The following is a 15,505-nucleotide window of genomic DNA, read 5'->3' as shown; positions in this document are numbered from 1 at the left end:
AACACTTCAAGATTCCCATTTAAGCTAAAATTCTTCAAAGAAATAAAGTGGATATAACAGAATTACCCTATGATTTCAAATAAGTGGTATATTAGAATAAAGGATCCTATAATCTGCATGGGGAAAATAATAACTAACATTTATCATATGCTCAGCATGGGATAAATTCCATTTTAGCAGTTTACATATATGTATTTATCTAATTCTGCCAAAAGTCTTACTATTTTGTTTATTATGATTCAGAATATTAATATGAATCCCATTTTATAGATAAGGAAATTGAGGCCCCAAAGGCTTAACATTTTACATTAAACCACACAGATAATAAACGTCAATGCCTGAGGGCAGGGGGACCACACATTCACATTCATAATGGCTACAAAGCATCCTCTCTCCAGAGTCAAATACAGTAATGCATTAATACAATACAATAATATAATTATTTTTTCTCAAGGTTTTAAAATTTTCCTGAACATTGGTATGGCACCTAAAATGTCTTTATCATGAAATTAAACAACTTAAATGTTACCCTTGTACAGTAAAGTTACAATCATGTTTTTATCTTTTTTCAGCTCTTTGGGGTCTTGTATTTTTTTTTAAATAGAAATTGATTTTTGTTTCAACTCAAATCACATAAAAATAGATTTTTCTCACACCACTCTTGGAATTATAAAAGGGGAGAAGGGCGAGTCTTTTCTTCTTATTTCTTATATAGGCCATGGTTTTCAAAATTTAAAAAGCTGTAATAGTTTGGTAGTTATTCTTTTTAGATTTTACATCACAGTGAACATGGCCAGAAATAATTCAAAATGAAAAAATTAGAAAAAAGTGTACTTTTTAGAAGGGAGGGGCTAAATGGAAGAACATGTTGTGGTCACATTTCTACAAATAGAAGTTGTGCAAAAACTAGCCAATACATAAGAGCTGAAAAAAAAAAAAAAAGAAAGAGAAAGTCTTATGAGTTAGCTGGTTTACATGAATAATTTTGACATAACAGCTCCATCTAATCACACTGTGAATTTATGTATCATCAAGCTTTGTAGTCGATTTCCAACATACTGACAAATGATTATGCTATCATTTATTGCCCATTTTGTTATAATGTAAATACATGTTTTCTGTGCCCTAAATCACATTTCTGTTGCTCTTGCTAACCCTTTCTTCACTGCTGTAGATGTATTTTGTATTTTTTAAAAATGGTTGCACAATCACATATTTCAAATAAACCTTAGGCTGCTGTGTGTTCTGCTCTTCCATTTACCTGGTCCTTGCCATCAGTTTTTTTTGTTTGTTTGTTTCGGTTTTTCTAATTTTATACAGAAGCACATACATGCAAAGGTACATGTGTGAGAACAATATGCAAAGGTACATGTGTGAGACCAATATGTTACCTAGAGGTTCACAGTATAGTCTGAGTTGTCTTCAAATATTCAAAAATGGAGTCAGGATTTTTTTGTTTAGAGATTAAAAAAAAATAGGTACTAGAGAGAAGAAAGGTGACTTGTGATATCATAAGGACAGAATCCAAACTAGAGCTCCGAATTCCTGTCTCCATGCCTAGAAAGCAGCCTATCCAATTTCTACGTTTATCTGTCTCATTTGCTTACCTGGGCTAATTCATTAGTCGAACAACTAACATGAACACATTTTACACACATGCCAAACACACACACGTACACCACCACCACCACCAACAGCAGCAGCAATAATACCAGTTTAGCAACAAGGCGATATGATAACTTGTTATTTATTTTTTCTGTTTTCCAAAAGAGCACAATGATTAGGGCGGATAGTCCCGGTAAAGCCCATTATAATGTGTATAGAGTAAGGGACTTGGAGCTCTGATTCAGAAATCTATGCTCTTTTGATTTCGGCATGCTTCATTCCCGAATAGGGCTAGGCTGACAGGATCTCAGACCAAGAGGAAAATGAAGTAGTAATAATTTAACTGGGATAATGAGGAGAAATGTAAGACATTTAAAATGTTTCCTACCACTAAATCCCTGCTTGTGATTTGCCTCCCATTCATCCTTTAACCTCTGAGTCTATAAATGGGGGGTAATAATCCGCCCACCTTTCATTCACTGAGGTGCCATAAAAAGGAATTCAGTGTGTTCATGATGCACATGGGGCTCCTTGGAGACCTTCAGTGCATATGGAGGAGGTTTGAGCAGCCTTCTATCTCTGATGCTGAACAAAGGACTTGTCTAGCACCATGAATTTTTAAGCTTCCATAGATTGTTTCAACTTGATAAAAACAGTTTTATTTCATGGCATCATGCAATCAAAATCATATCCTAATTGATCTTTTTAGTGCATTTTACTTTTTAGAGCAGTTTTAGGTTCATAACAATATTGAGAGGAAGGTATAGAGATTTCCCATATACTCCCTACCCTCACACATGCATAGCTTACCCCATTATTAACATTCTCCATCAGAGTGGTACCTTTATAATAATATATAACCTACTTTGACACATCATTGTCACCCAAAGTTCATAACTTACATTAGGGTTCACTCTTGATGGTGTACATTCTATGGATTTTGGCAAATGCAGAATGGCATATATTGCTCTAGAATGAGTGTTTATGTCCCACTAAAGTGTTGTAATCCTAATCTTCAAGGTATTAGGAGGTGGGGCTTTGGTATGATTAGATCATAATGTTGGAGCCCCCATACATGGAATTAGTTCCCTTAGAAAGGAGATAAATCCCTCACCCCTTCTGCCATGCAAGGACTTCTGCCATGTGGGCATATGGAGAAAAAGAAGTCCATTCATGAACTAAGAAGTACGTTCTCACCAGACACTGAATCTGCCAGCTCCTTCACCTTGGACTTCCCAACTTCCAGAACTGTGATAAATGAATTTCCATTGTTTATACACCACTTAGTCTATGATAGTCTGTAATCACAGCCTGAATGGACTAAGACATGTATATACCATTATTGTATTAAACAAAATAGTTTATTACTACCCTAAAATGATCTGTGTTCCACCTATTTATCCCTCTCTCTCCTCTAACCCCTGGCAACCACTAGTCCTTTTACGATGTGCATAGTTTTGCCTTGTTCAGAATGTCATACAGTTGGAACCATATAGTATGTAGCCTTTTCAGATTGTCTACATTCATATGTATGTAAGTTTTTCATGGCTTGAAATCTGATTTCTTTTTAGTGTTGAATAGTATTCCATTGCCTGGATGGGCCACAGTTTGTTTATCCATTCACCTACTGAAGGACATCTTGTTGCTTCCAAATTTTGGCTATTATGAGTAAACTGCTACAAACATTGGTACGCAAGTTTTTTTTTGTGGAGATTTCTTTTCAGCTCCTTTGGATAAATACCAAGGAGCACAATTGCTGGATTGTATGGTAAGAGCATGTTTAGTTTTGTACAAAACCACCAAACTGTCTTCCAAAGTGACTGCACCATTTTGCATTCCCACGAGGAATGTATGAGTTCCTGTTGCTTTACATCCTCACCGCTATCATTAGTGTTGTCAGCGTTTTGGATTTTTGCCACCTTAATAGGTGTATAGTCCTATGTCATTGTTGTTTTCATTTTCAATTGACTAACAGCATATAATGTTGAGCACCCTTTTATATACTTATTATCAATCTATATATATATTCTTTGGTGAGTTATCTGTTCAGATCTTTTGTCCATTTTTTATTGTTGAATTTTAAAGTCCATTTTATATTTTGGATAACAGTCCTTTATCCAATATGCTTTTTGCAAACTTTTTTTTCCCCCAGTCTGTGGCTTGTGTTTTAATTCTCTTGAAATCCTGATTGATTTTTAAATTTATCCTGCATTATTTTTCAGTTTATTTTTTAGTTTTCAAATCAGTATTGTACTGAGGGTGATAATGAACATAAATGTTTCTTCATAATGCTTAGTTAGGCAGAACTTAGCAATTCGTCCAATATTAGTTTGCATATATAAGTATACCACAATTATATACTAAATAGGGACAAAACAGAAGTTGATATATCTAGAAAGCTTGGGTAGAAACCCAAAACTCTATTTGTATTGCAAATAATTTAGAGGAATTTCAAGAGTAATATGGTGAGAGTTGGAGTCTCTTCTTCACATGCACACCTCCACCTGTATAAACATCAATAACTTAGAACAGTATAGGTCTCTAAGTCAACAAGATTTTACAAATATATTTTTTTGCTTTTTAAGAACATGGCCAAATGAAAATCACTCAAATTGTGTTCTAGGCCTCAAAATGGCTGATTTGCAAGCATCAGACAATTATGTTTAAGTTTAGAATTAGGTGTGTTTTAAAAATCTGTGGAGATCAGACCTTCTGACAGAATGTTTTTGTTCATTGTAAAAGCAATATCTGGGGATGTAGTTCTAATCTATAAATTATCTGGGGGGTGATGGAGGAAAGAGAACCATAGATCTGCTCTGTACTTACTGATGCTTTGGAAACAATATCCGTGATGGTACAGAAGACAGCCAATTAATGGCTTTTGTGGTTTGCTAAATGCCTGAGTAAAGTTGAAGTGTTTAATAACCACAAAAGCCCTTTACTGCCACGAGCATCCAAAGACTCCAGTTGTAATTCATATTCTACACTAGCATTAATGCTGGTACAACAAACCAAAATGTAAATCTCTTTTTTAAAATATTCTCTTTCTCCTCTTGAGGGTTTGTTGATACTATTTTTTAAATCTGTTTTTCTTTGTCTTTCTTTCTCTGTTTGTCTCAGTGACTTTGTAGCAAAGAACGGAAGTGTGGGAGTCACCTTTGAGACCACCCTATTTTTTTATTTTTTATTTTTTGTAACTCTCCATATCTAATCTATGAGCAATCTCTTCCAGTTCTACCTCCCACTACATCCACAGTGATCCCATGGGTCTTCCTCTCTACCACCTTCCATGGTGGAAGCAGAGACAACTGCAGGTCAAGGCACGTGCTGCTACAATAGTGGCTTTACCTCTCTCCCAGGTTACACTCCGGTTCGATTTTAACCCATTTTCCTCATAGCAGCTGGAATATCCCCTTTAAGATATAAAACTGGTGGTTTCACTGGACAGTTAAACACTACCTAGGCCTTTTTATTATATTCAGCCTGAAGCCGAGAAGAATCTCCATGATCTAGCCCCTGCCTGCTTATCTGACCTAGTAGCACTCTCTCATTTGCTCTCTAAATTCCTGATACACATGCACTTGCATTCTCTGAGGTCCTTAAAAGAGGCTCAGCTCCTTCCTGGCTCATTGCCATTGCAGGCCAGCTACCTAGTGATCCACATCTTCACAGGACAGGCTCCTTTTCATTTTATGTCTCAGTTTTTATATTACCACTTCAGAGAGACTGTGGCTGACTTCCCATCTAACCCAATGTCCACAGTGCCTCAATCATACTCCTCTGTTCCTTTTTTTTTTTTTTTTCCACAGTATATTTCTTTCTGAAATGAACTTGCTTATTTTGTTCAGTGAGGAAGCAATAAGAGTTCCAAATGCTCCCTTCTCAGTTCTTGGCCTTGTTACGTTTATACAGGTTCAGTAGAAACCCTGCTGTCCATCCCTAGCACTAACTGGTATGAGCCTGTACTGCTGACACTCTCGAGCAAAATAAGAATTCTATCTTCAGGCAAAGGACATAGTGTCCAGATGTTGCTTGGTGCTGTATTTCGTAGGAAATAAAGGAAAACTGAAGCTCCTTTGGCAGATCTCCAACTCTCGAGAGCCTATAATTTCTCTCATTGGAATGAAAACAAATCAGAGTATAACTTTAATGACGGAGCACAGAACTAATGCTGATGAATCCTAGAATATGTTCATAATGAAACAATTAAATGGTTACCTTCTCCCAATCAGAATTTGCAGAATAAATTTTAAAAATAAGTGGGAAAAGGGGTTAGGGAAGGATTGTGACCTAAATGCTAATTCTTGATACCACTTCAACCATGTCGTTTTTTAAATTATTATTATTATTATTTTTTTTAGTTTCAGGTGTACAAAACAACATAGTGATTAAACATCCGTATATCTCACAAAGTAATATCACCCCAATAAATCTATTACCCATCTCATACTATACCTAGTTATTACAATATTATTGACTGTATTCCTTATGCTATACTTTATATCCCTGTGACTATTTTTTTAAAATTATAGTTGACATTCAATATTATTTTGTATTAGTTTCAAATGTACAGCATAGTGGTTAGACATTTATATAATTTATGCAATGATCTGCCCAATTAGTACCCACCTGGCACTAAACATAGTTGTTACAACCTTATTGAGTATATTCTCTATGCTGTAATTTACATCCCTGTGACTATTTTGTAACTACCAATTTGTACTTCTTAATCCCTTCACCTTTTTCACTCAGCTCCCCAAACCCACTCCCCACTGGCAGCCATCAGTTTGTTCTCTGTATCTATGAGTCTGTTTCTGTTTTGTTTGTTTCATTTATTCTGTTCTTTAGATTCCACATATAAGTGAGATCATATGGTATTTGTCTTTCTCAGTCTGACTCATTTCACTTTGATAAAAGCACTTGTGTGAGGACAGAGCGAGGAGTGCAGTTTCCAGGCTCTCAGCCTCACGTGGGAAGGTGCTGGCTCGAGTAGTAGATGGCCGTCAGCTGGTGCTAATTGACCATCATCTGTAACCAGTTAGCCAATTAGCCACTGATATAATTGCCTTGGCTTCTCTGGTTAGTCAGAGAGTCAAGTCGAGAGTGGGTCCGTCAGTTGGCAGGCAGAGAAGCAGATAGCAGGTTGCAGGACGTGTGACTCCAGCCTCCAGTGAGACTATAGTGGTATGACTCCCCTACCTATGATTCCGTGGGTGTTCCTTTTTGACCTCACCATATCCTGCGTTCTTATGAGGGGAGTGGGAGCAGAGACCCCTCAGGCAGCCTCGCACAACAAATGGCGCAGCAAGCAGGGTCTCCCACATGACATGTGGCTCCTGCTTCCTGTGTCTCCAACCCAGCTGCAGCGAAAACATAGTGGTATGAATCCCCTATCTATGGCTCCATGGGTGTTCCTTTTTGGCCTCACCATATCTTGCCTTCTTATGTGGGGAGCAGGACCCCCTGAGACCCTGCATGAGTCCCTACATGACAATTTGATACACACAAGCATCTTGGTAGGGAGGCTGAATGGTAGCAGGTTGCAGGACGTGTGACTGGTCTTGAATGGTCTTGAAGTACCTGATATTGGACATGATTCAAAGAAAGCAGGTGTTACCTTTACTCTTTGATGCAGGGTTAAAGAACTGAAGAGATCCAAGACCTGAAAGGAGCCTTAGAAAAAGACTATCCATCCCATGGTTGTTAGAGGACCTGGTGATTTCCTGCAGTGATCCCCTTCTTCTGCATTTAGAATAGGACTGACAACCTGATGTGTATGTTCATGGGGTGGAGGAAGGAAAGAAGGGCTTCCTGATTCAGCCAACTCAGTTGCCCTTGAGGACAGTTCTGTAGATATCCTGTAGGATTGGGGAATCTTGAGGGAAGCCTGAAGACAGAGATACCCTGTTCCCCAGAGTAGCCCAGTGTGGGGACAGAGCCCCAGAAAGTAGTTTACAGGCTCTCGGCCTCACGTGAAGGGGTGCTGGCTCGGGTGGTGAATGGCCATCGGCTGTGGCTGACTGGCCCTCGGCTGTGGCCGGTTAGCCAATTGGCCGCTGGTATAACTGCTGCGGCTACGAAGGATTGCCGAGGAGAGCGGAAGAGGAGAGCCAAGAGAGAGGAACAGAGGAGAGAGTGGAGGAGAGTCGTCGGTCCGTCAGTTGGCGGAAAGGTGGACGGCAGGTCGGCGTCCGGTGGGCCCAGCCTCCAGTGAGACCGCAGTGGTATGGTTCCCCTACCTATGGCTCCGTGGGTGTTCCTTTTCGGCCTCACCATGTCCTGCGTTCTTGTGTGGGGAGCAGGAGCAGAGACCCCACAGGCCGCCCCGCCTGAAAGATGGCGCGGCGAGAAGGCCTCCGCGCACGACAAATGGCGCAGTGAGCAGGGTCTCCCGCATGACAAATGGCGCAGCGAGCAGGGTCTCCTGCACGACACCCAGTATGCCAACTGCTCTGCTTGGCCCACTCCAGGTCCTCCTTGCTGAAAGGATTGCCCCTGACAAAGAGGCTCCAGGACAACATCTTTTTTGGATGAGCCAATGCATATCACAGATAGGCAAATACAGCTTCCTAGCCATTGAAGGACCTTAGCAAATTGAGGACGAGAAACCCAGTTGAACACTGCAATAGATGGTTCCCATTGAGGCAAAACCAATGGAAGCAAGGGAAGGAATAAAGATCATACGCCCAACTCTTCAAACTCCCAATCTGTGTTCTTTTCACTTTGCAATTAAGACTTATTTCATGAGGTTACTTGGAAATTTTCAAATCATATTTTAACATGATTTTTTTTTCCAAGTGCCTCTTTCACTTGTATTGCACTCATATATCACAAGTCCATTTCTTCAGTTAGTGATCCTGACACTAAAGTTTTCATCAATTGTTCTTCCCTTCTCTTCCTAAGTATTCGGTAATGGGCATTCTCCACTTAACATTCTTCACCCTGTTTGGATACTGTGGGGACAGAGCCAGGAGAAGAGTTTCCAGGCTCTCAGCCTCACCCTGGAAAGGTGTTGGCAAGGTTATTAGATAACCATCAGCTGTATTCAGATGACCATCTGCTGTGGCTGGTTGGCTATCAGCTGTTGCCAATTAGCCATTAGCCACTAATATAACTTCCGTGGCTATGCTGGCAAGGAGTAGGTGGGTTGGTTGGCAGAGAATTGGTAGAGAAGCGGATGTCAGATTGCAGCTCCTGCTTCCGGTGTCTCCAGCCCAGCTGCCAGCAAGACTAGTGGTATGACTCCCCTATCTATGGCTCCGTGGGTGTTCCTTTTTGGCCTCACCATGTCCTGCGTTCTTGTGGGGGAGTGAGACCAGAGTCCCTGCATGACAGATACTATCAGTCCTGCTTGCCTTTGCTCATCTTCTGTGCTATATTCTCCTTTCCCATCTGGCAATGGTTCCACTCTCGTCTAATACGTTGTTTGAAAAAGTGGCACTTTCATTATTTTTAAGGACTACTCTATGCAATATGATTAAATATTCAGGAGAAATACTATCCAAATATTTTTTTAAGATTAAATTTGGAGGTCACTAGAAGCTGCCAAATAAAAAGATAATGAAAAAAAATAATGCACAACATATTTTGTATTGTTTTCCAATATTTTTTTAAAGGTTGCCATGACTGAGTAGGTTGTTTTCCTGATTAAAAGATAGAGTCAGAAGGAATCATTGTAACATTTTCATTTGGGTGAAAGCAAAGGGGAACTTCTAGGAACGATTTTCTCATGAGCCATCTATACATATAGCTCTCCTCATTTAATACTTTTCTTTCTAAAACAGAAATCTAGAGTTCAGTATTTTAAAAAATAAAACAAGAGAAGTAACAACCACCGAAATATTAGTAGTGTTTAGTAAACATTAGTAAAATATTGGGAATACATTATATTTTAAACCAACAAAAAAATCAAAGTTGATTTGAGTAGACACTGTTACAGAGAATATTTAAAAGGCTTCTCTCTGCCCAAGTATTTTATTGAAATGTTGCTTGTTCTGGCATTTGATGAACAAGTGTAGGGATCTAGTCATCTATATTCACTTTACTCAAACTCCACTGATTCAGTTTACTGTGTTAGCAGTTCCTGACACTAACTTGCTGCTCAAAAATACATTGAATAAATAAAATGATTATTATAGCAAAACTCCTTTAGGCACTGTAAAAAAAAAAAAAAATCTGGCTGGTTAGATTCATTACTATCTTAAATATATAAATTTCCCATGTCTAGGAGAAAGGCTGGAGTTTCAAGGTTATGGATAAAAATCACCGACATGGGCCATATGCTGTCAATGTACAGAATTTACACTCTCCTCTAAATATATCCTTATGATTTCAGTGTTAAGAAGAATTTGAGCCCATTGGATCAGTGTACCAATTATCATCATCTCTCTGTTAACAAAGCGTTCATTTTTGTACTTGTGAATTAAGGTAGATATAATATGCCAAAGTATTAAACTAATGCCCGTTTCAATTTAAAATGCAGATAGAGCTGCTGTATCCTGTGCAAATTAACTTGGCAGGAAAATATTGCTAAAGAAAACAGTCATTTTGACTCTACATAAAAAATGTAACTTGGTATTTGTGAAAAGCAGCCCAAATCTCTCACATAATATGATCTAAGTATTTATCTACCAGCCTAAATTTAACCTGAGGTAGTGACTGACTTGATAACTAGGATGGATGAAGGTACAACACCAAATACATGAGTTATTTGGTGCTCATCCAAAAGGTCTTGGTTCCTAGAGCTCATATATCAGTGGCCAGTGTTTACTAAGTTAAAATAAGGTAGAAAACAAGCCTTTGTGATACTGCAAAATATCTACATAAAATCTGTATAGTTATTGTCTTATTTTAATGGTTGCTGCATAGTGTGCAATATGACTTTAATGGGAAAAAAGGAGAAAACATTCTTGAGTGACAGAAATTACCATAAGTAGCAGTTCTGTATAGAAAGTCCACAACACTTTTACTTTGTGATATTCAATGTCCTTTGGTAAATAAGCTTTATAAAGTCTTTATACAGACCTTATGCAGAATCATGCACTAAGCATAACAAATCTTAATTGACTGTATTCTGATCACATTTTATTAATAAGTTTTTCTGGTCCCTAGCCTGGGCTGATTAAAACTCACTCTGTGTTGGCTAAGAGATGTTGTCTAATAGCCTAAGATATTTCGCTAAATAATATTCAGGACAGCACTTGTTGTTTTCTGGAAGCGCTTCCTACCCATTCCAATTCATCTACAGGTTTGATATTGGCATAAGACCCATTACCTCCTGCATGTTCTTTTTATTGCTCTGGTGAAAGTGTCCTAACCTAACTGTTTGTAAGGGCTGAGGAAATCTCAGGTCTCTTTGTCATGGCCCAGATGGGTTACAGTCTGCATATCATTCTCCCCTGATGTCGTCTGACAGTCTTGGCATTGGTAGAGCCAAGTATACGTTCACATGTAACCAGTGCTTATAATCACAGTTTTAAATGTGCAGCAACTGTGCCCATGATAGTCTCAGAGGAGGGAATTTGGCAGGAAAATGGTGCCCCCAGATAGCCTGTCTACACCTGTCATTACCTGGCATCTATTCACAAGTGAAATAATCTCCCCAATTTGTATTTGGGCAAAATGCCATCGTAGCAGATGGACATGAGTGTATGTAACTGGGAAATTATGCATATACATTAACTATGTGGACTATGAGCATGAGTCCTTTCTAGGAACATCCAAACATCTGTCTGCTCTGAGCTTTTGTGGATACTGTTTACACCATATGCCATCACGGAGGGAGAGCCTTGTTGGAGATGCAAAAAGGAACACTCATGAATTTCATGAAAATTGTTTCATAGGACAACTTTGCCTCACCCTGAGCAAAAGGGACATACAAGTATTGTGAATATCTTTGTTATTATATTATTTCAAGATATCCAAATTTAAAAACTGACTTTGTTTGAAAAAATGACTCTTTGGGATATTACAGGAAAATTAAAGTTTGGATTAATGTTTAAAATGTCTTTGCATGATATACTTGTGTTATTTAGGCCTTGATAGATACATTTTATGGTTCACTATTACTTATTTAAATTGCTTTTGTCTGAAATCAAATCTGCATCAAACCAATCAGCATTTTTAAAGCAACTTTATAACTTATGTTGCAAGGCAAGGAGTATTTTTAGTGTGTGTATGTTTTATTTACTGCAGCTGTACCCAAAGTAGTAAAGCATTCTTTGTTATTTGAAGGGTGGAATCTCAGTAATTTGGAATCCTATCGAAAATAATATTAAGGTTTATCCATAATTACAAGTTTCATTTCTTTTTGACAAGAATATCATCTTCATAATGTGGGTATGCCTTATTTTTTTAATTTTGAAATATTCCAGTTTTGCATACAAATTAAAGAAATATATTGTTGTACTTTAAGATTTATTTTAAATTTCTTTTGTTTTATTCATCCTGAATTGTCATAAATGTACCTTTCTTTATTCCTCATGAACTTTTACATGCTTAGGTGATTATTTTTCTATCTCTCTTTCTGTCCCAAAGGTCTTTTAATATTAAAGTCATAAATAAAATAATAATAAAATAATATTATTAAAGTACAAATCAGTAGTACTTATGAGCTTATATTTTTACTTTTTAATGAATGTCTGTGTTAGCAAATTTAACATACAAATTAAAATTCCATAAAACTACAACTGCCCATTTATATGTATATTTCTTATGACTCCAGAATCTTAGAAGTCAATACTACTCAAATGGACTAATGTGTAGTCTATTTCTGATAAGATAACATGTAAGAATTTTATTATGGAATATGCTCTGTGACAAACAAATAAGGAGGGAGTCAAGGAAGGCTAGAGAGCCTTCGCACTGTATCTGACACAAAGGAAAGACAGGAGGAAGCTCCTAGACTTGCTGGTGCGATGACATTAAAGGGAAGTTCTTTGTGATTATATAATGAATTAGCCTCCACCGACATTATATTTTCTGATTCTGGCATAAAAATATATATGCTCTCAATAATTTTTACATATAATGAATTCATCTGCAGTTTGTTATTTTTTGTCCCAAGCTTCAATGTTGCCAATAATGAAAATCCATCCCTTTTTGCAATACATAAAGACCCTGAGAGTCCACGGGCTTTCCTTAGATAAGTAGCTGCAAAGATTCCTTTTCTTATTAGGAATATTCTATGGAAAATTATGGAATTTTTCATTTTGATGTGGCCAGTCAGTTCACTCAGAAGTAGCAATTCATGCATATTCCCTGATCCTAATAAAATAATAGACATGTTTATGCTTTAGTTTGGTTGTTCACTGAATGTGAAAATACAGATGTAGAAATTAAATAATATATGACTGGTTAGAAACTGTAATTTTCTACTGTATAGCTCTTCTGCGAGCAACTGTGTTGAGTCCATTATTATTATAATCAGGTGCTTAAGAGGATAAACATGAAAGAAACATGTTAAAAATAAGAAAATAAATGCTTTGGTATAACTAGTATTTTTGCTTGTAATCAAGGCAGTTTTTGGAGCATGGGGTAAAGCTATGCAGTAGAAATCCTTGTAGGCTGAATGCAACCCTAAAATTCTCTAGACAGGTGTATAGGTGAGTGTACACAGTTTTCATTTAATGTCACTGTAATATATATGAGCAGAACTAAACTGATATCATTTGATGAGATAATAGATTTGAATTTTGGTCTAAGACTCAAATATTTCTGTTATCTTGCCCTTTACAAATATTTCTAGACTAAACTCCTAGACTTCTCTTTAACATTGGGAAACCCACTAGGTTGATTTGATTTAACCATATGGTTACTGAAAAAGAATGTAATCAGATTGGCCATTTGGCAAAAATCCTTGCGGGGAATTTAGTCCTGTCCAAAATGTCCATAGAGACATTTGGTCCATGCCCAAAAGATCCTTGATATTTGCTGACGTATTTACACACCAGGAATCATGATATCCCATCCTCAACTTTGTGCATTTCAGTTACTGTAGGATTCTTCTTCAGTAATCATGGTTAATATAAGTCCTGCTCTTTTGCAGCATTTGAACCTCAACCATCTACCTAACCCCATAAGCCATTACAAGCTAGGCTGCCGAGGCAAGGATTGTTATTGGCAATACAGCCGCAATACAATTATTGGACCAATAAAAATAATATTTTTGTGTTAATTCTGTAAACCAAAAGTATAAATAAACATTATGTGTTATTTGAACCCAGGTACATTTTCTGAGCATGGACATTTTTGACACGACCAAATATCAAGGACCATTTGGTGTGGACCAAATAAACTCATGGATGTTTTGGACAGGACCAAATTTCAAGAATATTTTGGCATGGACCAAATATCTCAGTGGATGTTTTGGACAGACCCAAATGTTCACTAATCAGCAAAAATAACCAATTACTCAGTTTTGTGGTGTGTAACCAGGTGCATGTGTGTGCATGTACTAGTAAAAGGTGAAACAATAAGACTGACACTTCTTGTTTTGAAGATAGCATTCATCTTTAGTGACTCAGATCCACTCTTTGATCCTATTGAGATGACTGATACATTTTCACATTGATGAAGGAGAGAGATAGTCCGTTTGACTTTGACTGAATCTCCGGTTACTACTGTGATATTGGGCTTTTGCTATGGCTATCACTTTCCATCAGTCCAATGCTAGAACACAGAAAATTTCTTATTTTTAAACATTGCCCATCAATTTGTTTGGTTGGATTTACACAGCTTCCCAGTTGTGTGAAATTGTGTTCTATTATTTGTACTTTTTTTTAATGATTTTTAACTCATGTTCAATATGTACTTTGGGACTTAAGAGTGCCCCCTTTTTGGTTTATACATCAGGAGCTATAAGAGTATTATTCAGTCATTCAAGTTGTTTTTCAGCAATTCCCTTGTTAGAAATCATAACCTTGGTGCATTCTAAGACCTTGTTCTATATTGCTATGTTCCGTTTTCTGGCTAACACATCAAGTGGTATCCCAGCAAATCACATGTGATTTCTTGCTGAGTAGTTACTTCCTTGATAAAAGAAGCAACTAAAATGTCTCTATATAAAAACAAGAATTTGAAGTATATATACTTTTACATCATTTTAGATTTTTGTATACAAGCCTCCAGAAAATAAATGAAAAATTTTCTTTCTTACTGTGTTTGTTAAGCTCAAAGAACCCCATGCCCCATTTTTAACTTGTCATGTTTTTGCTTTTTTTTTTTTTTTTCCATTTAGGACTACAATGATGAAATTCGTCAAGAACAACTACGTGAATTATCTTACTTAAATGGCTCAGAGGACTCTGGTCGTGGCAGAGGCATTCGAGGCAGAGGGATCAGAATAGCTCCCACAGCTCCTTCAAGGTACATTAGTTTTTACTTTAAGTAAATTAACAGCCAGTGAAGATGGCGATCTTTTTGCTGGCCTGCTGTCTCACATAATCACAGCAAGGAATCAACAACAACATCAGCAACAATAACCACCACCACTACAAAAACAGTAACAACAAATGCTTATATAGCACATAAGAACTTTCCTAAATTAACTCAACAAGTCCTCCATACTGGGGTTAAATATTATTTACATGTGAGAAATTGAGGTACAGAAACATGTAAGGAATTTTCCCAAGGTCACACAGGTAATTGGACTCCAGAATTCACAGTTGGAGCTCTTAACAACTGTCCTAAGAAAGTAAGAAGAGAAAACCTGAGTCTCTGTGTTTTGGTTCTGTCCACAGGTTAAGGCATGCAGATGATACAGTCATTTGTCTTGTGAACCAAGAAAACCTTGCATGAAGAGAAAATTATACATTTTGTCTGTGCCTTAAGTGGCCCTTGAATTGACATAATCTTGCCAGATTGGTAGAAAGATACGTGATAAAGATAGATATATAGATGA

At 37.3% G+C, this 15,505-nt stretch overlaps 1 protein-coding gene across 1 annotated transcript in view; it reads left to right on the top strand.

Annotated features, from left to right (window-relative positions):
- The window catches only part of KHDRBS2 (KH RNA binding domain containing, signal transduction associated 2), a 400,827-nt gene that overhangs the window by 302,684 nt on the left and 82,638 nt on the right, over positions 1 to 15,505 (top strand). Inside the window, exon 5 of the mRNA XM_074333143.1 lies at positions 14,843 to 14,970. Coding sequence (XP_074189244.1) covers positions 14,843 to 14,970 — 128 coding nt within the window. The remainder of the gene's footprint in view (positions 1 to 14,842; positions 14,971 to 15,505) is intronic.

The sequence above is a fragment of the Rhinolophus sinicus genome, linkage group LG05, assembly GCF_036562045.2.
Source record: "Rhinolophus sinicus isolate RSC01 linkage group LG05, ASM3656204v1, whole genome shotgun sequence".
Lineage (NCBI taxonomy): Eukaryota > Metazoa > Chordata > Mammalia > Chiroptera > Rhinolophidae > Rhinolophus > Rhinolophus sinicus.
This window is presented reverse-complemented; position numbering and strand designations above follow the sequence as displayed.